Here is a 27,058-nt window from a genome sequence, read left to right as displayed (position 1 = left end):
ATTACACGATCATCCTCTCATCTTTTTAAATGATAACATTCCTAAGGGTGTAATAGCATGTATCTTTCTATATTCACTTTACCAAGTGGTGAAAGGTCTTGGTGCCAAGCAGAAAATCGACAAATACTTTCAAGTTATCAGTATTCCACCGTATCACACATCCATGTAACTTTCCTTCAATCTAAGGACTAGAATGTAGTTTCTTCCCTTCTATAAGATGGGAATGACAGGACAAGAATGGACAATGGACAAGACTCTAGAACTTGTGCACTGCTGAACAGTATTATGACTGTAACATCTACAGGAAAATGAAATGGGAACAGGTTTCCAATATTGAGGCCCACAGTCAAAACCAGCTATTAAATCAAATTTCTAAAATAGATTTCCCAACAAACTTAGATAACTTCTTCAATACAAAACTAACAAATGGCTAGCAACATTAGTTAAGATATGCTTCTTCAGTAAAAGCCTCTGAGAGATTGCTTACTTTTCCTGGACTGCATTTCAAATTGGCTCAGGAACTGTTTATTGCATGGAGTTACAACAGGATTCTGACCATGCAGTTCTCTTTTAGGCAACAGATCCATTAACTTTTTTGAGGATGCTTCAGATCCAACACCAACAAGGGCAAACCTAAAAAAGTTTTACAGGGAGTGAGGATAGAGAGTGGAAAGTAATTTTATTGTTATTAAAAGGAAATAACCTGATTTTACTTTTATCCAGGTGCTCCATCCCTAAGCAACCATTAATCTACTATCTGTCTCTATGAATTTGCCTATTCTGGACATTTCATATAAATGGAATCATTATATTCCTTTGTAACTGCTTTCTTCACTTAGTATTGCTTGACAATATTCTATTTATGAATATATTGTGTTTTATTTATCAAATGATGGATATTTTCTAGATGTTTGCACTTTCTGGCTATTATGAATAATACTGCTATGAACATTCAAGTGCAAGTTTTTGGGTGGACACATTTTCAGTTCTTTTGGTTATGTACCTCGGAGTAAAATTTCTTGGTTATGTGGTAACTCTAAATTTAACCTTTAAAGGGACTGCCATATTCTTTCCCAAAGCAACCTGCACCATTTTACATTCCAACCAGAAATGCATGAAGGTTCTGGTTTCTCTATATCCTCACCAGGATTTATGATGTCTTTTTTATTATAGTCTTAATGGGTGTGAAGTAGTATCTCATTGTCATTTTGATTTGCAAGAATCTTTCATGTGCTTATTAATCACTTGTGTATCTTCTTTGGAGAAATGTCTAATTCAGTAGATACTTTGTTCTTATTCTTTTTTTTTTTTTTTTTTAGGAGGTACAGGTGATTGAACCATAATGTGTCAAGCAGGGGTTTAACCACTGAGCTAAACCCGCTTCTGCTGTTCATTTTTCAATAGGGTTATTTGCCTTTATATCGTTGAATTTAAAAAGTTCTTTAAGGTATTCTAAATTCTAGATCCTTACCAGATATATGATTTGCAAATAGCTTTTCCCATTCTTTGGTTGGCTGGGTCATGTTCTTGCTGGTGTCCTTTGAAGCACAAACGTTTTTAATGTTGATGATGTTTATCTATTTCTTTCTTTTGTGGCTTGTGCTTTAGGTGTCACATCTACAGTAACATTTTCTAACTCAAAGTCATAAAGTTGTAGTAATGTCCAATTAACTAAGATTTATTTAGTGATAATAAAATTTCAACATTTACCCATGCTACTGAAATCTTCTAAAAGACTATCTACATCCATCTTTCTAAATTAGAGTACAATGAACACAACTCATAATCTTATGCTGTAATTAGTAATATCCTAGGGGTTTATGAGTTGAGCATTGATTCCTTCTCCTCCTAATCAGGCCTTCACTCCACACACATTCAAAAGCCTCAGAATCCTACACTTGAAGATATATAATTTTTTATCTTTCCAATGTCATTTCTTAATCTGCTATATAATACATGCATCTAAAAACACCCTGCAATTTTTAAAAATTTTCTGCTTAGAATGTTTAAACCAGAAAACCAGAGGAGCCCAAATACAATTACTCTTAGCTGTCTACAACACGACTCAGAATGGTTTCTTTTCTGATTAAATGTTTTTAGCATACTAACAGTGTGACATCTATGTTGGTAGCTCAGAAATTTCTGGCTTACTCTGCTTGTGCTTTATATTTTAGGAAAATCAAGGCATAGAGAAGTTAAATAACTTGCCCAAGAACAGACAGCACGTGAACAGCAAAGTAAGAATTTAAGCACAGGAAATTTAACCACAGGATCTGTGCTCTTAATCAAACCATAAGGCTACAGACACAATGTATAAAAGGCCAAAAAAAAAAAAAAAAATTTAGCCAGTTGCTTCTGGTGATGCTCCTGGAGCATTTACCATGCTGTACTCTTATGACATGTTTCCTTGCTCTTCCTAATTTACGAACTCCTCAAAAGCAATCAGTAAGTTACAAGCATTAATATAATGGCAGTCATTAAAATAAAGCAGACCTATATGTACTGGCAGCAAAAAGATCTTTAAAACATAAATATTTATGTTGGGCAGGGGAGAGCCAAACCATATATCAGATATTATAAAGATGTTTCAAAATTCAAAGAAAGCTAGTAACAGTGAAAGCTCTTTTTATCTCTAGGGAGTTGAGAGGAAAGAGGAAAGTGGGAAGGAGAAGCACTGAAAGGAGCAAGTAAAGGGCAATTCAACCTTTCTCTTTCATGTTTAAATTCTTCATAAAGTATTACTTGTGTGCTAGATACACCTCTCACAGTACAAATGAAATTCTTGTGTTCTCATAATTGCTTATGTAGATATTAAGTAGACTGGCCAAAAAAAGTGAAAGTAATATTAGAGTTTGTGAAATAATTTACTTCTCTATGCAAATTTTACAGAGGATAAATTGTATGTTACTGAAGAACTATAAAGATAGCATATAGGCCTTATTTACTGTGGTTTACAAATATGGCAGCTCTTTCTTAAAATATTGACAATGTAATTATTAACCAATGCAAACCACTATATCACACCACTGGTTAAGAAACTTTTCCACAAAATGAAATCCCAACCTATTTCTACTATCTCTGGTCTTCACTCATATTTGAGAGTTATGAAAGTAAAGTCAACAGCAGGAAACATCAAATAACAAATTCAGTTATTCTAACAAACCAGAGTCACAAGCCTTCAAGACTGCAGTCGTAATTTTAAAATTAAAAATGGCAACCATGTATTTCAAACTTCATTTGCTATGCTGGGACAACTGGGTATTTCTACATGGAAAAGAATGAAGTTGGATCTCTACCTCAAATCATATATAAAAATTAACTCAAAATGGATTAAAGACCTAAATATAAAAACTAAAATTATAAAATTCTTAGGAAAAAAGAGGTGTAAATCTTTGTGATCCCAAGTCAGGCAATGTTTTTTAGATATGCACATAAAGTACAAGTAACATAAGAAAAAACAGGTAAACTGGACATACCCAATTATTAAATATTTTGTGCTTCACAAGACACCTTCGAAACCATGAAGACAACCCACAGAATGGTAGAAACTATTGCAAATCATGTATCTGATAAGGTCTAGTATTCAGAATACCTAAAAGCACTCTTACAATTCAACAATATAAATACAATCAAATTTTTAAAATGAATAAAGGATTTATTGAATAGGCATTTCATCAAAGATGATACACAAGTAGCTAATAAGCACATGAATGGTGCTCAACATCATTAGCCATCAGAGAAGTGCAAATCAAAATGACAATAAGATACTATTTCACACCCATTAAGAAGGCTATAATCAAAAAGGTAAGTGCTGGTGAGGATGCTGGTGAGGATGTGGAGAAACTGGAAACCTCATGTATAACTGGTTAGAACGTAAAATGGTGTAGGCAATTTTGGAAAATAACATGGTAGCTTCCTCAACCCAATAATTATATTCCTAGGTAAAGAAATGAAAACATATGCTCACACAAAACCTTTACAATAAAAATTCACAGCAGCATTATTCATAATAGTCAAAAGCGGAAACAACTCAAATGTTCAACTCATGAATGAACAAAATGGGGCATGCATAAATATATGAAAAATAAATGAAGGCCTGAACAGTGCTATAACATGGATGAACTTTGAAAATATTATGCTAAGTAAAAGAAGTCAAGATATAAAAGGCCACAAATTGTATGACTCTTTCATATGAACTTTCTGGAATAGGCAAATTCATAGACAGTAAATAGATTAGCGGTTGCCAGGGATTGGGGGCGGGAAGGATATATAGGGAAGGGAGTGATTGCTAATAATCAGAGTTTCTTTTGAGAGTGATGAAAATATAGAATTAGATGGTATTGATGGTTACACTCTGTTAATATGCGGAAAAAAGAAAACTACTGAATTGTACAATTTAAAGAAAGAATTTTATGGTATATGAATTGTAACATAATAACAAAGGAATGATTACCAATGTATACAGTTACAGATTTTTTTAGGCCAAACCCAGGACTTTATACATGGGAAGCAGGCTCTCAACTACTGGTCTACATCCACTCCCTAGATTATTCTTGAGTATTTTCAGAGGGCTCTCCTTAATGTTCACCGCGGTCTTTTCAACAGACCCCCTATTCTACTCAACAAATTCTATTGTTCGATCCAGGATTATCTTGGGTCATCACATTTAGAAATAACAGATTCATTCGTTTAACAAATATTTATTGAGCTCTACCTCCTATATGCCAGGTACTGTTCTTGGGTTGGGGATACAATAGCAAGTAAACAAAATCCCTGTATTCATTCATGGAGCTTACATTCTAGTGACAGGAAACAAGACAATAAACAAGTAAAATATTTTATAGACGGAAAAAACAAGGCAGAAAAAGAAAACAGAGAGACAGGAACAAATATGCTATTTTATACAGAGTGGTCAGGGAAGGGTACTCTTAAAACAGTGTCCTACATGAAGTGAAGGAGTGACCCATATGGATATTTAGGGGGAATTAAACCAAGAAGGAGACACCAGGCAAAAGTACTAAGTAGGAATGTGTGTGAGGAACAGTCAAGAGATAATGTGGCTGAATCAGTGTAAGAAGGAGATATTAAGTTCAGAGAGGCAGTAGGGAAACAGATTACACGGCACCTTGAAGACCTTACTCTGGCTTTTAGTCTGAGACAGGAAGCCACTGATGTCACTTTTTAAAAAACTGCTATATCTGCCATCTGTAGAGTATTAGGGTGAAAGCAGGGAAACCAGTTAGGAGGGTATTACGAAAGTTCATGTGAGAGAAAGTTGCTTAGACGAGATTCTCTAGAAGTGAAGATGGTAAGGAGTGGTGAGGTTCTGCATGTATTTTGAAAATATTCTTAGTTTAGTGTTATCTGGTACAAGTTTTTTTGGAGAACTGAGCAATATAAAACACACACATGGGAAGCAGATGTGGCTCAAGTAACCCTATCTACCATACAGGAGGTCCAGGGTTCGATACCCAGGGCCTCCCGGTGAAGGAAAGCTGGCCTGTGTGGCAAGCTGGCCCATGCAAAATGCTGCCCCATGCAGAAAGCTGGCACAGCAAGATGACACACAAAAAGAGACAGAGAGGAGAGATAAGAGACACAGAAGACCAACAATCTGAGGTGATGCAAGAGAATGATCAGTTCCCGGAGCCACCTAATGAGAATATAAGCAGACACAGAAGAACACACAGCGAATGGACAGAGAGAGCAGACAATAGAGGGAGAGGGGAGAAGGAAATAAAAATATTTTAAAAAACATAAAAATAAAAACAAACATATTTTTTAACTTCAGCACTATGCATCTAGCAGTTTACCCTAAAACAACAAAATCCCAAATCTGTACCCACCTGAAGATTTATATAAAATGATGCCTTATTGCAACACTATTTATAATAGGCATAAATTGAAAACAAGGTAAATAATCAATAAGAATGGCAAACTATCTTAGCATACTAGGTATGATAAAAGGAACTTGATAATTGTTTTACTTCTTATACTGAACAAGTTATAAAATGAGAATATAATCCCTTATTTTTAAAGAAAATTATGATAAATAAGTACTAGAAAAAATGTTAAAGTACATTCACGAAAATGTTAAGAGCAATCACCTATGGCTAGCGAGATTGTGGATTTTTATGTTCTTCCTTTTAGATTTCTGTATTTCCAAACAGTTCTATAACAAAACTGTTTTATTTGAATAATTTTTAAAAAGTAAAACAAAATATCCAGGTTAATCACATTAATCCCCAGTTGCCCGTCTTCCCCTATCCTTAACCAAAGGGAGAGCAGAGCAGTGCTTTCTAAAACTGTCCTTTCAATAATCATTGCGATGATAGAGGGAGGAAATTCAGAGAAGGTTAGAAAGGAATAGATCTAATCTTTCCAAACCACTAGCTCCACTAGTTTTAGTTAGTTAGATCGCAGAGTATACGAAAAGAGAGTAAGATTCTTTGTCCAAGAACTCACCTCCAACGAGGATAATCAAGTGTCTTATACAGGAATGTAATCAGTATGAGCTTTAAGGGAAGTTACCAAAACACCATATACAGTTTCTATTAACTTATATTAGGGGGGAAAAGAATTAAAACAAAATTCTTACCCCTTGGACTGGCCATTTGCCCGATTTTCAAAAAATTTTATCTCCAAAATATCATTTACTCCCAAAGAATGAACTGCTTCAGTTAAGTCTTCATCTGTTGTCCACTACAAAACATTTTCCCCTCATTAATCATCAAAACATACCCAATTGTTTTAGTTTCAATTTAGTTTTTAAGGGGTAAGTCAGAATAAAGACAAGAAAATTACCACTCAATGCAAATCCAAACACAGTGACTGCCAGTAAACTGTACTTGAGGACTTAACTTCATACCCTGATAGATTTTCAGAAATTATACGAATCATACCCTCAAAGACAAGGTAGCTATTTTACTCTTGAAAGAGTTTCTGGTCCCTTCCAGCTTTCAAGTGCTATGATTTTATATTTTCAATAAAAACAATCATGCTTGTCACTTCTCTCTTTAAACACTTTGTGAAATAAATTCAATCTAAAAACTAACAAGTATTTGAGTACCTGCCCAGCCTACACTTTACATTAACAATTTCTGAATTCTTAGAATAACCCCTTTAAGCACTATTATCCCCATTTTACACATAATACAGCGGAGAGATTGAAGAGCTTACCCAAGGTCATAAAACTAATACATGAGTGAAGATTCAAATTCTCATTTAGAACCCACACTCTTCATAAATTATGCTACTGCTCCAACTCTGTAAAGACTGCTCAGCCTGGGTGTTAAGGCATTGATCACAATCAGGATTTTTAAAATTTTAAATAAAACATTTAAAAATAACGTATTATTAAGGAAATAGAAGGGTAACAAGTTTTATTGTTTTGAATTTTTAGACATAATTTTATAACTTCAAAGTATATGAAATGTTTTCAAGAAGAGATGTAAAGATTCTAAGGAATGCTTTAATAAATATTTTAAAATTTAATGCCAATAAAAAATATACATACATTGAACATGCAGTTAATATCGCTCCCAACCAAAAATCTTATTTAGAATCTCATGAACAGTGCAAATTAAAATACAATGTATTAGTAATGCTACTAAAAATTAGATTTCAAATTAAGAGCAGAAATAAAACTCAGCAAGTCTGTAATACAAATTAGAAAATGAAAATTATCTTTAAGCCAAGAGTTGTATAGTGTCCCTCTCTTTCATTCTACATTTCTAAAACAACCTCAAAGTTTATAGGAGCATTTTTCTTCGTAAAAATAGGGTATCTTAAGTGAGGTATAAGTAAAACACAAGAGACCTATATTAAATTGGTATCTAAGGTAAGTTGAATGATCACAAAATTCAAAACTAGAAGAATTTGAATAAACAAGGTTTTAGAGTTAGTTGTATTTCCTCATCACATAAGAAAGCTTACAAAAAAGTCTAGTGACTTCAAATTTACATTTTTTAAAAGTAGAGAAAAACAATAATTGCCAGAGCAGTTCAAAATCAATTACCAATAATTTAATTCATACGTTAACTTTACCTACCCATGTTAGATTTCCAATATATAATGCAATTCTCTTTCCAGTATACGTATAGACAACATTTGGTGCTGCTCCTTTACCCACATCATCGCCAACAGTTGGGGGGAGAGTATCCAAGTAATCCCGGTCTTCAGGGGCATCTCCATTATTTGCAGATGGAGAGATGACATCATCATACAAATCTATCTGATCATGCCCACCATATTCAGCTTCCTGAGATACAGAAATAATGCTCTAGATTATACAATAGTCAGAATACTAATAAACATATTTGAATACAATTAAACTTTACTTCAAAAATCTGCCAGAAGATAGAAAAAAGCCCAACATCTAGTATAAATCTCTCATTTTATGCAAAAGATGTATTCCTGAAGGTGCATATAAAGTGAATTTCTATATAATGAATCCTATTTTCCCTGATTTTTATTATAATGTAGGCAATAACATTCTTCTAGGAAAAAAGTGACATGGAGACAAAATATAGGAAATAAAGTACTCTTAAGTAAAAGTCATGGTACATGAATGCAAATACACATGCTTTTCAAAAATTTATCTTAGACATAAAAATATCACAAACAAAAATCAGAACTACCCTTAATCGTTATTACTAACAAGAGAGAAATACAGCTAATATTTTTCTATGGTATTTAGATCTATTTCCCAAAAGCGGAAGCTATTCGTTTTAGAAAAATGCACAGTGAGCTAAGCCATAGGGAGGGATGACCAAATGCAGGTGTGAAAATGATTCAAAATGTCATTACCAATGAAATACAAGTATCCAAATTAGTATCTTGCAAGTTTTATTATGCTCAGTCTACAGAACTAAGGCTTACCTCATTAATTAAAGATTTAGTCAAGTAAATCAGCATGAGAAATGTATGAATTATGATCTAGTAAAGCTTTGCCACTGAGTATCACCAAGAAAATTAAAGCAATGCTGGGTGTTACTTACATGCCTAAATGATAAGCTTGAAGAGGAAAATGGAAAAGAAACAGATTCGTGAACAGGAGAAAAAGGACAGAAAAGATTCAGTTTCTATATAAACACGAAGGAAAATGAAATGTAGGTATTGGCTGAACACTTAACACATTCACACTGCCTCTGGGCAACACACAGATATGGGCGAAGAGAGCTCCTTTTTAACTCTTCCCTTTCCATCACACTAAACACCTGAATTGGTGTGAATTGTTTTATTCTTATGAGGTAGGATATAAGGGTTCAGACAGTTCATATCTTCTCCCACTAATACAATGTATTTAGGAAGAAGTGTTATACAAATGGCACATAAGGAAAAGCTAATAGTTCTGGGAAATAACAATTACACAGACAGAATGTGACCCAAAGAAAGCATTTGTTATCTGATTTTTATAATCACAAAGATCAAAAAGTAGTTACTATAGGCCCCAAGGGAACACAGCTACTATTTTATTATTCAGAATTTTAAAAAAAGGTAAAAACAAACACATACAGGCACTCAATTCTAAAAGGGGAAATAACATTCTTACACAGAGGCAAAGGGACCTGGAATATGTAAAGTCATCTTCAGATAACCTTCTGCATAACTAAATGTTACCCAATTTACTAATTATATAACAGACTCTACATACCAATTTTATTTGTAATCAAGTAGAAGATGACTGCGACTCAGTAAGGGATCTAAGAGCTCAAGGTAGATAAAATACAAACGATGCTCAGTAATGGGCAGAAACTAAGACAACAAGTCACTGAATAATGGTAATAATTTTATTTTGTTTGTACAGCAATACCAAAATGATCTTTAAGAAATGAGTTGTTTAAAAAAAGGTAACAGGCTCAAACTACAGTAACACTAAAAGTGAGAAAAAAGGACAAGTGTATTTTATACTGAAGTTTCAATATAGCTGAAAGCTTCAGGTGGCCTGGCTGCAGCACAGTAGCTTCCATACAGTTAAAGATACTAAAAAGCTTCCCACAAGGGCTAGTGGGCACTTTAAATTCACTTGCAATCCAGTTCTGTATATAGAATCATTATTATCATCATCATTATTCGAGGGGAACTGTATTTCCAAAATTCCTCATCAGAGACTATAGTCACAGTAAATTGTCTAAGGGAAAATTAAAAATATAAGTTATTAATAGTATGATGAAAATAAAAATACTTAAATTTATACTGACACAAAAATGTTAACATTATTTTTCATTAGTTGTAAACCTATGAAAATATTTACACAAGTATACAATTCACAAAACATAATTGCAGCTACACTAACCTGGTGCATTACAATCACTTACTATTTTTTGTCTGTCCATGAATTCCTATGTTGACATCAACTAATTTTCCACATTGATATGATTCTACCAATATTAGGATCAGCCATTTTGTCTTGTAGTTGGATAGCTTCCAATTGGTTGAAGTATGATGCTAACTGAGACCATGGTCCTGGGATTTTATCTCCATGTGCACTAGTTAACCATCACTCTTCCAAGGCCACACAGCCCGTACTCCTAGCCCCAATGGTAACGCATTCACATTTGGTGAAAATATACTAATAGACCTAAATACATTTGTCAGCATACAAAAAATGCAACTCAAATCACAGTCTTTTGTAGTATTAATAATCTTCCTATTTAGCATCCACATACAACACCTATTTTCCACATTAAAAAGATTCAACTTTCTATTCCCACTTTAATGAAGTGGGAATAGATATTCTGAACATATATTCTGAAGTTATGCAGATATATTGAATGCCACAGATCATAAAGAACGTGTGCTCTGAAAGCCTACTGAATGAACTAAAAATAGTTTCTACTTTGTCAAAGAGAAAAGGTCAACAATGTCAAGACCTACTATGTAAAGAGATCTTTTCAATTATTACCTTTTAGAAGCTTTCAAAAGCAATAAAATATCATTACCCCTTCTAACTATTTTAGATACCAAATGCTGTAGAGTAGCTAATCACTTATGAGCTGCATATTATATATAACTTGGCAGTAAGCAACAGCTCTTATGGTCTATTCATAAACCCATTAAGTAATACTTTTCAATTCCTACCATTCTAAATCACTGCTATTTAGAGACCTAAAGGCAAGAGACCCTCTTAAGATTTTACACAAGATTACATTCTACATGATATACAAAAAGTTGTGCCAAGCCAAAAGGAAAAGAACTTAAAAATGAGATGGATAGTAAAGTGACCAAAATCCTTTTAGCTCCTTCAAGGCAAATGTTTCTCAACCTTTTTTTCATTATCACCCTTCCTTTCCAAGAAGTCTTTTAAGACATTCCCCCTAATCTCTAATCTCTACCCCACCCCCACCCCCCATCCCAGCACAAAGCCAGGAAATTTTAATTACCAAAGTTACTCTATATGCCATTATTGGAATGACCATGGTATAGCTTTCAAAGAACTCATCATTCCCTGGCAGGTCCCAAACTGCTTTTGGTGGTCCTAAAACTGCAGTTAATACCTTTTCTGTATTTACAATGCTATACTATCAACACAGCAAAGGTCACTTGTTTCAAACACATTTAAAAAAAAAAAAAAAAAAGAAGAAAGAAATGAAGAAAGGAATTTAATAGTCATTCCCATTTAGAGAAATACATGCAGGGAGGAAAATTACATTTTGCATATACAGAATGCACTCTACATCAAGGAAGCGAAACATTAGCATGCAAAATCCAATAGCAAAATGTTTAAGAAAATATACAATTTTCTGATTTGTATCTAATAATATTCTGAGTAGATATTAAAATTAGTTTGTAACCCCTGAAAATAGTTCAACTAATGATAATAAAGTCATCTTGGTACTAAAAGTACGCCAGATAAACCACAAAGTAAGCAATTCATAGGAAGCTGAATTAATTGTACTCATCAATAATAAAACAGAGAATTCTAGCTCCCCTAAACATTTCTACCCGTTTCTGAATCAATCTCTACCTACCTCATTCCTGACCTTATCAGACTGTTTTATATGAAACATAAATTTAGCAGAAATAAGGGTTCACTGATATTTGTACAACGAAACTTACTTTCCATAATTGGATAAACTGGATATACTAAATATAAATCATAATGACTTGTGAAATAAAGACAGATTGTCATATAGTAATACCTAGGTCCCTAACTTCCAAGTGATTTTTTTTTTCTGGCCGCTACCCATATACTTTCACTTTAAAGTTGGGTGGTCAGATTACTCTTCAGCACTGATATCAAGAATCTATAGCCTGAAAGACTAGAAGCTAATCTCTACATTAGCAGCTTTTTACCCCCAAACAAGTAAAATACACACTTCAGTGCACATAGTATAAGCTTTCCTGGCATTCAGAGAATTTTTAACTTGCCTTTTTCCCCCCACAAAAATTCTACAGATAAAGATATACATAAAGGAGTGGTATCTACATTACTGCATCTGTCACAGCATTAAAATTTTGTCGGTATCTCTTGCCCCAAGGACAATGAACTTGAGAGGCGAGACTTTATCTTCATATCCCTCATTGCAAGCATATAACAAATACTCAAGAAATATATTTTGAATGATTTGAGTTTTAAAAATCATTATAATTTAATAAATAAAAATATAGTCTGTAACTACTAAATATTACGCTACTTACTATGCTAAGTACAAATTCCAATGCAAACAGAATTAAAATGCACCCATTAAATAGCCAAATCCATTCAGTGTGCTTTCACCTCCTCTACCTTTATTTCCATTCTTAAAATTCACCAGGTGAAGAAAGGAACTCTATTGTTTCACTCTTATTCTCACTCCATCCCCAAACAAATTAGTTTCTTCTAAGACAGTTGAATGCTTCACACTTTTTGAAATAGATAACTTTAAAAGCTTCATTACAGTAGGGCCATTTAAAATAGTAAAAAAAAAAAGGGGGGGGGGAATAGACTACAAAGCATTTAAAGGTACACAAATGCAGTTTAAATAAGCACATCCTGGAGAACAAAAACAAAAATTTCTTCATTGTTACAGCAGTGTCGAAATTAAGACTCATTAACACTTAGTAAAATAATTTATCCAACCATAACTTAGTCAATTCTAAGTCTTACAGTTTACTATAGCAACCAGTAGAGATAAAGTCATCAGCTAATAGAGTGCAAAACTAAATCAGTCAGCAATAACTTTGCAGTTGTCTCTAATTTCAGAAAAATATTTCAATGACAATAATGTTTTTAAAATCCAGAACAAACCTTGAAAATAAAACTGTCCTTTTGTGGCCATTTTTTAAAACAGGAATTACCACAGCAAGAAATTATAGAGGCCAATAATATGCAAAATAACAACAAGAACAAAGCCTCTTAATACAACTGCAGTCACCTACCCCCATGGATCTAGTCAAAAGTATAATGATTTTGGGGTTAAATTTATGCAACTATTTGTGAGATATGATGTAAATACAAGTCAATGAAAAGTTACATTTTAAAAGAATCTCACAAAATTAAGAGTTCCTTATCAAATCTAAAAAAATTTAAACTCTTCTTACCTCCTGGCTCAGACAACACTTATTGCACAGGGATAAGAAAGCAACATTCCAACCAGGCATCTGGACATGGGGGATGTCCCTCAAAATTAAGTATGTAAAAGTCCAAAAACAGTTCATTAAAAGGAGGCACTTAAGAAAATTTAACCACTAAAATGGGCCTAATTCTGCCTTTATTGGGGTTAGGAAGGGGAAGAAAAACTGTCTTGTAAACACTTAATTGTTCTTTACTTGCAGGTATGGCTTCTTTTGGAAGGAATGCTATACTCTCCTAATAAATAAAAGAGAAATTTCCTAGAAGTCTTTGTCTATGGACCAAAAAATGATTTTATCACATAAAATGCAGTAAAGTTATGGACACAGGCTTAGGGCTTAAACACACTACTCTAGTACTAACTGGACCTTCTGCAAGGATGCTCATCATCAGACACCACAGCTCCGCGGCTAATTCTAGGCAACAGTGGCCTGTGATACCGGAATAAAACCTCGCTTTCTCACTTTCTTCAACCTTTCAAAGGGCTAAGTAGGTCCATCATAGGTAACTGACAATCTTGCTTTCAAATACTGGACCATACCAACTATTTATAAACTATACTGTAAGGATTTCGGGTGAATTCCCCTTTTTTTAAGTCACACTTCCACATCTGATCTCCAGGTGAAACTACCGTGTATCTTTTGCATCCTATCATCGCGCTTCCAAGAATTCCTTTTTGCCCAGGCCACTCATCTTCACAGGATTTTTTAATCGCAAAGACCAAGCGCGACTGGGCCTCAAAGGAACTGCAAGCTCTCGATTAACAAGGCGAAGGACCAGTCAGCGCAGACTTTTAAATAGGATCTATGGGTCCAAGAGTCAAAGACTTGTTGCAAAGGTGCCCACATTTAACCCGCACTCCAAAAGTGTCAGGAGGGAAGGAGCAAGGCGCCACGCCGAAGCCTGTCGCAAAAGCAAGCCGGAGCGCCCAGGAAGCTAGGGCGCGCGGGATACAAAGGGCCGTGAACGCGGCCTTCCATGAGGCGACAGTGCGCGGACAAGGAGACAAAAATGGAGCGACGGGAGGAATCTGAGCCCGGGCGGTAGCGCAGGGGAAGAGGCGGCGGCCAGCGCGCGCCCCTCCGGGGCTTCGTCCTCGGGGCCCAAGGGGGAGGGCGTGCGGCGGTGGCCCGTTCTGCCCGCCGCGCACACGGCGCCTTGCCGCCCGGGCCTAGCGCGGCGGGAAGCGCCTGCCGGCCGCCGCCTACAAAAGAGAGCGAGGCGGCGGCGAGGGAGGGGCAAGCGGGGGCTGCAAGGCGGCCCGCGTCCACGCTCGGGGCGCCGCAGCTCCGCGCAGCGCCCGCAGCTCGCGAAACGAGGCCGTAGAACGAGGGGCGAGGGGGCGTCGGAGCCGGGAGGAGCGGCCCAGAGGCGGCAAGGGCGCACGGTCTGCAGCCGCATCGCCTCGCGGCCCGCCTCGGGCCCCGTGTCAGCGTCCGGGCCGCAGCGCCGCCCACTTCGGCGGCGCGGGCCCGGGCTCGGGCTCTCACGTACCTGGTTGAATTCTTCGCCCACATCCGCGTAAATGTCTATGTGGTCCACGCCGTCCGCCATCTTCCTTCGGCCTCGGCCGCCGCCGCCGCCGCCACCTCCTGCAGGTCTGCCCGCCGCGGCAGCAGCAGCGGATCTAGCGGCGGGGGCGGGGCGCTGTGCGTCACTTCCGAGGCCCGAGGGGCGGAGGCAGCAGCGGGCCGCGGTGACGGTCGCCTCCGCAGCGCAGCCGCTCGGCTGCCTGAGAGGACCAGCTTCGCCTCTGAGGACTGAGGCGGTTTCTTTTGTGTCTGGGTTAGGTCGGAGGGGGCGGGGGAAGCAATTCCCTTCTCTTACTCGCGCACCTGACTTGCTGGTGCGTCCCAGTTGTTTTCAGACGCTTATGTTTTCACGTTGCCTCTGGCACACTTAAACGTGGTGGAGTTTTTATTGTTTTTAAAAATGTATTTTCGTTTTTCAGTTTTCCTTCTGTTTCTCACTACCAGGGTGTCTAAAGAGGTGGCGGTTATTTGCCTATGGTTATATACAAGATGTAACCCTTCGGTCATTCTGTGAGCGCCCTGAGAGCAAGAACAATGTCTTTTTCCTTCATCCTCAGAGACTAGCGGAGTTTCATTTGCATCGTAAACGCTGGAAAGCCGTTTGTGGTTATTTTGAGTCAATTGCATGTTATTCTCTTTATGTTTCTATCTCAGTATCTGATCACTGCCTTCTTTCATCATCCCGAAGCTCCGTTAATTTCTTCCTCATTTTTTCTTCCTTGGGTCTGCAGCTGACTTTCTCTGGAGTAATTCAGATGTCTCAAACTTGAATGCAATTATTTAGGGCCCATCCTGTAAAGTGGAGGCATCTTGAAGCAAATAGCTTATCAATTAGAATCATAAAAAGGCCAAAAGGGAAGGGAACTGGAAATGTGTTATCAGGTCCAAACATCTCATTTTGGGGGAATTGAGGCCAAAGAGAACCCAAGCAATGTAACCGGTCAATAAAAGGAAGAGCCTTTTGCCACCGATACTTAAAGATGTCTCACCACTTTGAAAACTTCCCCTATTTTTAATTTGTTTTAACCCATTTAAAACCCACCAAATTAGAGTGTGTTTCCTAAGATAAGGACTAGCCATAAATCTTACAGCAATAAACCAAGCAACATCTACACATGTGCTTTGACTGGAGTCAGAGTACAAATTTGTCATCAGCCATTTTATGAACTTGGTGGCCTTTGTCAAGTTACCTAATCTCCCTCGTTTTCTGTCTCATAATCTTTAAAATCGGGGTAATACTATCTAACTCTTGAAAGCTGATGGTACATTTAAAAATATGCAAAATGCCTGCTGTTGAGAAATACTGATTTCCTTTCTATCTTCTATGGTTCTATATGGAAGAGAAGAACCACACAAGATAAAGGGTGAGAGCATTTTTTACAATAGCGGTTTGGTAGTGCTACCGGATTTTGTCTAGGTTCTTGGCCATGGTGCAGAAATGAATTTCAAGAGCATGCCCAGTGAGTTAGGCCAGTAATTTATTCAGGGAGGGAGGGAAAAGAAATGGGAGAAAATAACAGAGCAGGGGTCCCAGGTAGAGAGGAAGGAGTTGAAAAGTGATAAAGAGGGCTGGTTTACAGACTACAATTCCCCATTACAGGTTATAAATCCCCGGGTTTACTTGTGTGGCCACATGGCAGAGGAGAAATAGCGAGATCGGTGCATAGAGGGTAGGAAAGGGTCCAGAGGTGAGAGAGTGGAGCGAGAGCGGTGCATAGACCTTGAAGTCTGCCTTATAAACTACTAATTATTCCACCCCTTTGCTAATGGCAGGGGAGGGGTTCCAGCTGTTTGCTGTTTTGCTTGATTACCCCACCCATCAATTCCCCATAAGAGCTCAATGATAAAGTCCTTGGGGGAGTATCTGGGGCTTTTCCTTGCTCCCAGAAGAAGTCTTTGTTCTGGACAGCAGAATCCTGGGGGTGGGGTCCTCCAGCAGCCATCTTGGGCTTACTGATGTCCACGTGGACTCTTTGCCAGGTTCCAGATGGTCTATTAATTCCCTATCTTACTAGCCTGCTTCAGTAGGAAGAACAATGACTAATGACCCACCCAATATGTCCATGCCCTAATCCCCCAGAACCTGTGAATATGTTACATTATACAGCAAAAGGGACTTTGCAGGTGTGATTAAGTTAATGATTTTGAGATAGGAAAATTATCCCTGATTATCTGCGTGAGCCCAATGTAATCACGAGAGTCATAAGATAGGCAAGAGAGAGAGGTAGATATTACTGTGGAAACAGAAGCTGGAGTGATATGTTTTTTCGAAGGGGTCCTCAAGCCAAAGAATATGGGTAACCGAATTTAGAGGCTGGAAAAGGCAAGAATAGACTCTCCCCTAGAGCCTCCGAAAGGAACGTACACCTGCCAAAGCCTCGATTTTACCCAACAACCCACTTTGCACTTCTGACTTCCAGAACTGTAAGATAAATTTGTGTTCTTTTAAGCCAATAAGCTTGTGATAATTTGTTACAGCAGCAATAGGAAACTAATACAGGTGGACTGAAAGGAAGTTCCTCCACAATATTTAACTCCCCAGGATACCTTGGGCTTTCAGTTCTATGCATACTTTAGTCATAGAATTTCAGAACTAGGAGGGACCTTTAAAATTATCCACCCAGCCCTTTATGAAGGCATTGAGGTAAAGGATTTGTCTGTAGTCAATTGGCTAATTCAGTAGTGAATCCAGGATAAGAACCCAAGTCTCGAGACTTCTTATTTGCTCTTAGAAAGAGCACCGATTTTTTTTCATCTAAATACAATAAAAACTATAAGATGACTAATAAAGAGACTAGTATGTAGAAGGTACTCACATTTTGTTATTATTAAGTATTTTTTCCTATAGTCTATAGTAATGTTTTATTTTTTGAACATTGCTAAGTAAGGAAGTACCCTGCAACATCATTTTTAAGTCATCAAAAAGCTAATGAATCTAAGCCCCCTCTCGATATACAGGTGGAGTGGACATAACCATCCCAGGGTTATAGAGGAATAGAGTATGGATTATAGTGGACTTACTGGTATTCTACTATGGAACTATTGTGTCTAGTAATGGAAGAAATTGTAGCAGTGCTGTGGAGAAAGTGGCCACGGTAGCTGCTGAGGGTAGGGAGAGGGAAGAAGAGATATGGTGTGGGGGCATTTTCAGGACTTGGAATTGTCCAGAGTGGTACTGCAGGGACAGATGCTGGATATTGTATGTCCTGCCATGGCCCACTTGTGGACTGGGGGAGAGTGTAAACTACAATGTAAACCATTATCCACGTGTTGCAGTAGTGCTCCAAAATGTATTCACCAAATGAAATGAATGTCCCATGATGATGAAAGAGGTTGTTTATGTGGGAGGAGTGGAGTGAGGGGGGTAAGGGATATATGGGGACCTCTTACATTTTTTAATGTAACATTTTAAAAATATATTAGAGAAAAATAAAGAAATCTAAAAAAAAAGAAAAGAAAGAAAGTAAAAGCTAATGAGAGTGATAGAGGAATTTCCTGGCCAAGAAGCGGAAGAGGATAATGTCTGTACATTCAAAGTGCCTTTGCCCTGGGAGGGGAGGGGTAACATTTGCAGATCAAAAAAGGGTGGCAGAAAGGCTGAGCTGCACTTTTTACAGCTGGGGGACAGAATATGGAATCTAGACCTACTAATAGCGGTGACCCTGGAAAACTCTGCATGCTTTGGGCTGGTAGTCAGAGCACAACAACCAGGGAGAAAGGGTGAACCAACATAAATCAGCTTTCTCAAGGTTTCTAGCAGCTGAATTAGGGTGATCATGATTGTTGCCCCAAGAGGCCTACCAGAAAAAAATGAAAAACATCTCTGAAAAGAAAAATTATCATGTATCATATTATTTCTTAAAATGTTTCAATTGTGATGTCCAGTACAGAGAGATAGACAGGAGACAAGACCACCTGAGTGAGAACTGGCATAAACAATAGATAACCAATAACCAGAACAAAGAATCAACAACAGACCCAATGGGAATCCAAGTATTAGAATTATCAGATACCCCAGATGTAATAAGTGATGCCTAAAATATTTTCAAGGAGGGAAGAAACAAGATTAACAGTTTTTAATTTTCAGATTAACAAACAAGGAATTATGCACTATAAAAATATACCTAGTAGACTTTTAAAAGAAACAAGTAGAAATTCTAGAACCAAAAACTCTAAAAAAACAAAAGTACTATCTCAATAGATGGATTTAACACCACAGGAAAGAGAATTAGTGATCCAGAGGATAGATCATAAAAAAGGTATCCAAATGAAGCATGAGGAGACCAAAAAAAGGATGGAAAATAAGAGAAGAGAAATAGTGGGTTGAGATAGGTGATCTAATATACATTTTATTTTCAAGAAGTTACTGGGGATTGAACCCAGGGCCTCGTGCATGGGAAGCAGGCACTCAACCACTTGAGCTACAGCAGCTTCCATAACATACGTTTTATTGAAATCATAGAAGGAGAGAAGAAAGGTGTGGTAGAAACAATATTTGAAAAGGAAATGACCTGGAATTTTCCAAAACTCATGAGAACATCCATCTACATAAGACAAGAAGTCCAGTGAATCACAAACATCATAAATTTAAAAAAATAAACACCCAAACACATCATAGTAATAGAGCAAAAAATCCAAGTCAAAGAAAAAAGCAGCCTGTCCTGGTTTGAGTCTTTTGTGGACCCCAGAAAATTATGTCCTTAAGCTAACCTATTCCTGTGTATGTAAGCTTAGTATATGTGGGACCTATTGGTTAGATTAAATCAAGGCACATTTTGATTAGATCACTTCATTTAAGGACCTTTGATTAGATTAGGAGCCCAGGGTGGGTCCTAATCCTTTTTTTGGTGTCCCATATAAACAGAGGAAAGGGGAGAGAAAGAGAGCTGCCATTTTACCCTGCCATGTGAGTACACCAAGATTGCCAGCAGGCTCAAAAAAAACACAGAGAAATTCTTAGAGTATGAAAGAGAAGCTGGAGGTTGGAAACAGAGGAACAATCCAAAGCAGAAGAGACAAGACATGGGAAAAGACGAGCCATAGGCCTGATGGCTCACAGCTGAACTCAGGGAGAAAGTGTGCCTGGAGAAGGCAGAGACTGGCCACCATTTTGCCTTGCCATGTGGCAGGTGGCAAGAGTCCAGGATCACCAGCAGCCAGACTTTGATGAGACAGGATCTCCGATAATGCCTTGATTTGGACATTTTCACAGCCTCAAAACTGTAAACTTTTACCCTAATAAATTCCCATATAAAAGCCCCCCCCCCTCCACATTTTTGGTATTTTGCATTGGCTGCCTTCAGCGAACTAAAACACAGCCAGAGAAAAAAGATTGATTCTCTTCAAAGAAGCAGTAGCCAACCTGTAACAGTGGAATGATTTTTTTTTGTCTATTGAAAGAAAATAAATACCCACATAGAATTCTATACTATACTTTAGCCTATATATAGGATAATATACTATATTCTTCAAGAATGAGAGCAAGATAAAGACATACATCAACTATGAGAATTTACCACCGGCATTCAAGAATATTTTAAAAATAGTTATTCAGAGAGAAAGAAATTGATCTCAGATGGAAGGTTTGAAATAAAAGAAGTAATAAAGAACAGTGAAAATGTTCAGTATGTCAGTAAGTCTAAATGAAGATTGACTGTATAAATGATAATAATACTGGCATACAAGGTTTAAGTACGTAAGTATAAAATCAAAATTAAATAAGAATAACCAAAAGTTTAGAAGGAAGGTAAATGATGTTTAAGTTCTCTGTACATCTGCTTTTCCTTGAACAGAACAGCTTTCTCTTTTTTTTCCTACACATGGTTATTCAACAGTCTATTCCAGGGATTGAATAACTACCACTCAAGAAAATGGTCAGTTGTCTTAGTTTCAATTACAAAACTCTAAGGAGAAAGCAGCTGATTAGCTCCTTTTTGCTAGGAGTCTGCTCTAAGCCCAAACAAGTCTGTCTGAGGGGGATGGGTCAAAAAGTAAAACCATGGCCAATAAATTCCATCCTGGGAGTGGGGTGGAGAATTCTCAGGGAAAAATCATTCCTAGACAAACACCCCAAAGGATACCTAATACATTTCATTTGTTAGTTGGCAACACATAGACAAAAGCTATATATATTTAGCACATGCCATCATTCTGACTTACTCCAAATAACTACTTAATGCCATACTCTGTAGGAACATGACTTGGGTTCCAACCTTCTAGACACCATAGTTTAACCCTGTGTTAAACTTTTGAAAAATACACCTACAACTATAACATTTTAAAACATCCTGCCATAATATATGTACTGCACATTTAAGTATTATATTATTACATATATAATATTTTATATTAACATTTATATACCATAAACATGCATATAATATAAAATTTTGAAAGATGATATATTTATATTTAAGATTTTTAAATGTCTTGCTAATCATCTTGGCCTTCTACTATCATTCGTAGATATAATCCATATTTCAAATAGTCTTCTTGAAATTTTGAAATTTGGGGACCTGCTCTTGCAAAATGTGATGAATTATCATTGTTTTCATATCTTATGTGGCTGACAAGAGTTCATAGTGGAAGGAACACAAGTGTTGTCTCTGCCATTTTCTTGTTATTCACTTGTATTTTCATTATGAGTATTGGCTATGAACTGTGGTTTTTAAAGCACTAGTACATTTTGTGAAGGTTAGCTTAGTTAAAGGTAGAAAATATAATCTATCAATCTATGTCACTGGGCTCTCACTGCAAGTGAAGTATATCATGTACTTGTATGAGATAATCACTTTTAAAACCTCTGATTGTGGAACTCCTCTTTTTCCCTCATGTTTGCCCATGTACCATAGGAGGGGTTACTGGGAAGCTAATGATTCAAAGCCCTTCACTGTCTTTCTTCCTTTTTTTAAGATTTTTTTTTAAAGATTTATTTATTTATTTATTTAATTCCCCTCCCCTCCCCCGGTTGTCTGTTTTCTGTGTCTTTTTGCTGCGTCTTGTTTCTTTGTCCACTTCTGTTGTCGTCAGCGGCACGGGAAGTGTGGGTGGCGCCATTCCTCGGCAGGCTGCTCCCTCCTTCGCGCTGGGCGGCTCTCCTTATGGGTGCACTCCTTGTGCGTGGGGCTCCCCTACGCCGGGGACACCCCTGTGTGGCAGGGCAGTCCTTGCGCGCATCAGCACTGCGCATGGGCCAGCTCCACACGGGTCAAGGAGGCCCAGGGCTTGAACCGCGGGCCTCCCATGTGGTAGACGGACGCCCTAACCACTGGGCCAAAGTCCATTTCCCTTTTTTAAGATTTTTGTATCCCCCCATTGTCTGCTCTTTGTGTCCATTCAGTGTGTGTTCTTCTGTGTCTGTTTGTATTCTCATTAGACAGCTCCGGGAACCAATCCTGGGACCTTCTGGAGTGGGAGAGAGGTGATTACTCTCCTGTGCCACCTCAGCCCCCTGTTCTGCTACGTCTTCTTATTTTCTCTCCTCTGTGTCTCTTGTTGCATCATCTTGCTGTGCCAGCTCTCAGCGACAGCAAGCACTCCTGCGTGAGGCAGCTTTCCTGTGCGGACGGCATTCCCACACAGGGAGACACTTGTGCATGGGGTGGCATTCCAGCATGGGCCGGCACACACATGGGCCAGCTCACCGCATGGGCCTTCTTGCTCTCATCAGGAGGCCGTGGGCATCAAACCCTGGACCTCTTATATGGTAGAAGGGAGCCCAATTGGTTGAGTCACATCCATTTCCCCCCTTCACTTTCATGGGCTGCTTCTGCAACTTTGTTGGGACTATAGTTTCTTTCCACTCCACTTTCCCCTCTGTTATATATCCCCTTATGTCCTGTGGGGTCAGCCTGGTGGCAGGCATTTCCTGGGATCTGATTAAGTGCAAGGTGAATGAGGGATTTATTTAGTTTGGGTTTAGTTGAAAACATTTTTGTATAAGTTATTGTTAGCCATCCTCACATAGGAATGGTTTCCAGGTATATTTTTACTGCCACTGTGTCAATTTATCCAACTCTTGTGACACTGAGTTACAAAGCCAGAGGTCATATTGTAATCTGAATGTGTACAGCCATGCTAGGTACTAGAATTATGTGGGCAGTGGAAGAGAAAGTTTGAAATGTGTGGAACCAGACACTTCCAGTGGAGAATTTGTCTAATTCTGAGACATGCAAAATTTTAAGTGGAAGATTTGGAAGCTACTTCTGGCAGGAATACACAAAATAACTGGGCATATAAAATTATAAATTCACAATACATTTTCTTTCTCTTTGTGAGAAAATCACATCAAAGTGGGATTCCTGTGTTTCTTTTCTTCTTCTAAATAACTCTTTACTTTCAATTTTTTTTTTAAAGATTTATTTTTTATTTATTTCTCTCCCCTTCCCCAACCCCCCCCCCCACCAGTTGTCTGCTCTCTGTGTCCATTCGCTGTGTGTTCTTCTGTGTCCACTTGTATTCTTGTCAGCAGCACTGGGAATGTGTTTCTTTTTGTTGCATCATCTTGCTACATCAGCTCTCCGTGTGTGCGGCACCTCTCCTGGGCAGGCTGCACTTTTTTCGTGCTGGGTGGCTCTCCTTATGGAGCACGCTCCTTGCATGTGGGGCTCCCCTACACGGGGAACACCCCTGCATGGCATGACACTGCTTGCACACATCAGCACTGTGCATGGGCCAGCTCCACACAGATCAGGAGGCCCTGGGTTTGAACCTTGGACCTCCCATATGGTAGGCGGACACCCTATCCATTGGGCCAAATCCACTTCCCTCAAATCTTATTTTGTGTTCAAAATTTTTAATTCTTTTTCTTTAAGAAAGCTCCCCAAATTTTGAAATATCAAGCCCCACAAAACCTGTATCCATGCATGCCACGTATCTTAGTAACATAAATCTCTTTGACATATGAACGGAGTGAAGACATCAGTATTAATTCTCATATTAAATATTAGTGAAGCTTAATTTTTCAATTTTAAATAAAAATATATAAAAATACAAGATCTAATATCTTCCCAAATCTGTTGAATAAATTTTTTTTATTATTTTATTATTTTATTTTTATTGATTTTGTAATAATATTACATTAAAAATATATATGTGAGGTCCCATTCAACCCCAACCCCCCCACCTCTCCCCCCCCCCTCAGCAACAATCGTTCCCATCATCATGACACATCCATTGGATTTGGTAAGTACATCTTTGGTCACCTCTGCACCTCATAGTCAATGGTCCACATCATGGCCCATACTCTCCTCCATTCCATCCAGTGGGCCCTGTGAGGATTTACAATGTCCGGTGATTGCCTCTGAAGCACCATCCAGGGCAGCTCCATGTCCCAAAGACTCCTCCACCTCTCATCTCTTCCTGCCTTTCCCCATACCCATCATCCACCATGTCCACTTTTCCCAATCCAATGCCACCTCTTCTATGTGGACATTGGATTGGTTGTGTCCATTGCACCTCTATGACAAGAGGAGGCTCAGATTCCACATGGATGTTGGATGCAATCCTCCCACTTTCAGTTGTAATCACTCTAGGCTCCATGGTGTGGTGGTTGTCCTTCTTCAACTCCATCTTAGCTGAGTGTGATAAGTCCAATAAATCATATTGTAGGTGCTGGAGTCTGTTGAGGCTCAGGACCTGGCTATCACATTGTCAGTCCAGAGATTCAAATCCGCTAAATATATCTTAAACCCCAACATTAACTGCACCTCCATCACCTTAGCATGAAAGTCTTATGATGGAAGATCCCATCTGAGTCCAGATTCATCACACATAAACACCAGTTCCAAAAAGGGGCCATCTGACCTGGTAGTTAACCCCATCGGCCATGACCATAACTCCCATGGGTCTCTTTAGCCCTCGAAGGAACCGATATCTGGGGGTTGTATCTGCTTTATCTGTCTCTCTGACTCTGCTCAGTTGTGCATGAGGGCAATCCTTCTGCCAGCCTCCAGACTCTTTTTTTAGAAACTCGTAGCCATATAAACTCATTTCTCTTTTCCATTTCCCCCTTACTTTAGGTCAAACAGCATTTTAAAGTCATGTTATTTTATGTAGACAGGGATAATTGAATAAATTTTATACTTCAGAAACAATTGGTTAAACCAATTGTTTTGCTGTGACTGATAAGAAAGGCCTATTCCAAGCCCAGAAAAGTGGGGCATCATGCTCTCTACTTCACCTCCTTGACTCAGTCAGTTCCACTTCCCAATATTACAGTTCCCATTACCAAATTCTGTTAGGTTGAACCATATGATATTGCAGTTGTGAAAGGTGAAAAATGTCTAACATCGGCAAGTTTTTAGGTTCACCCTGATACATCATTTAGGATGTGTTCAGCTGCAAGTAAAATAAGCAGGACCCAAATTGACATAAACAAAAAAGAAACTTATTGAGAGTATCTACATGAACTCACAAAATTGACTGAAAGACTTGAGAACCAAGTTTGGAAAACCAACGGAGGCAAAATAGAGTCAAGATCATGCAATAGGAATAGACTTCCATGGAAGCACCCATTAGCATCATTGCCACAGGACACTTGCTGTGACTCTAGTAGACTCCACCACTCATGGTCATTCATTGCTAGACTGCTGCACCTTTGACTCAGGTGCAGTCTCCTCGAGCAAACTCTTGAGTTTTGTTCCCTTGCACATTCCTTAAAGATTCAAAGTCCAACACTAGAACATGAAACTGATTTGCATGCTCATATACTCACTACCAGAGAGGTTGGATACTGGACAAAAAACAAAAGTTCATCTCAAAATACTGGATAAGATTATAACCAATGTTATATTGTTTTGGGGAAATGGAATTATAGGTATTCCTACTTTCTTATTTATTTCATATTTCTGTGTTTTCAGAATTATTACAATATGTATTATCTTTATAATTAAGAAAAAATGTAAACATTACTTTTAAAGGACTAGAAAAACATTGATTTTAGATATTATGTATTTTAGCCAAATATTTGGATTTGAGATGGAGCTTGGCATTTAGAAATCTGTAATCATAATGAATCTCACAACTGATTAAAAAATAAAAACATCTGTAATTTGCCATAAACTAATATTCAACACTTGCATGAGTATGTGTTTAAAAAATAAAAAGTTCTCACTATGTTTTTAAAATGTTTTGTTTGCTATGAGTAATTTTATTTTGTACATTATAAAATGTATTTGTGTTTTTAATGATTTATTTCTGGAAATTGCTGAGGGTGAAATTAAAATGTCCATGTGAAGGGCTGGGCTCAGCAAAATACAATAACAATATAAGTGGAAGTATTTTTCAACATCAGCTAGTGCTAATGGACTCAAAATTAGTAATCATAGTGTTTGTTCACACCCTCCTCCCCCAGATGGCTCCCTTATCTGTTTTGCTCATTGTTTCTGCTCATTGTCTGCTTGCTGTTTTTGCTCGTTGTCTGCTTCCTAGTTTTGCTCATTATCTGCTTGTTTCTTTTTTAGGAGGCACTGGGAACAGAACCCAGGACCTCCCATGTGGGAGGTGGGTACCCAACTGCCTGAGCCACATCTGCTCCCCTATTTTTTCCTTATAACTTTTATAGCAATTTAATAAGTGTATGAATGGTGACAGAATTTACTCATTTCACTATTCAACAAATATTTTTAATGCAAGTACTATGTGGGGACTACCATAATAGGCAGTGTTGGAGTTACAAATGTAGATAAGATTCCATCAGAAGAAATGGTGTGGTAAGGTCCAAAGAGACAAATCTTGTTTGAGACCCAACTCTGTCACTTCCTTACTGTGCCATTTTGGGCAAGAGTTACTTAACCTCAATGGGACCTGTTGTAAATATAGGCATAATAATACCTACCTTCATTGGGACATTAGGTTGGAGGTGAGTGTAATGGAAAGGAACCAGCAATTATTGAGGGCATAGTAATAAGTGCCAGCTCCTGAGATAAATGCTTTACAAGGGTCAACTCAAATTAAAGACTATACAGTGTAG

At 37.9% G+C, this 27,058-nt stretch overlaps 1 protein-coding gene across 3 annotated transcripts in view; it reads right to left on the bottom strand.

The window, feature by feature from the left end:
* Window positions 1–15,336, bottom strand: part of CPSF6 (cleavage and polyadenylation specific factor 6) — a 37,340-nt gene extending 22,004 nt beyond the window's left edge. Inside the window, exons 1-4 of one of the 3 annotated variants that reach the window (XM_004479186.4) lie at window positions 15,050–15,336; window positions 8,051–8,260; window positions 6,599–6,702; window positions 488–633 (exon numbers count right to left, since the gene is read on the bottom strand). In XM_004479186.4, coding sequence (XP_004479243.1) covers window positions 488–633; window positions 6,599–6,702; window positions 8,051–8,260; window positions 15,050–15,109 — 520 coding nt within the window. In that variant the 5' untranslated portion in view covers window positions 15,110–15,336. The remainder of the gene's footprint in view (window positions 1–487; window positions 634–6,598; window positions 6,703–8,050; window positions 8,261–15,049) is intronic. The other 2 variants (XM_004479185.3, XM_023584837.3) reach the window with 2 other exon arrangements.
* Window positions 15,337–27,058: the final 11,722 nt, after the last annotated feature.

The sequence above is a fragment of the Dasypus novemcinctus genome, chromosome 12 (genome assembly GCF_030445035.2).
Source record: "Dasypus novemcinctus isolate mDasNov1 chromosome 12, mDasNov1.1.hap2, whole genome shotgun sequence".
Taxonomy (NCBI): domain Eukaryota; kingdom Metazoa; phylum Chordata; class Mammalia; order Cingulata; family Dasypodidae; genus Dasypus; species Dasypus novemcinctus.
This window is presented reverse-complemented; position numbering and strand designations above follow the sequence as displayed.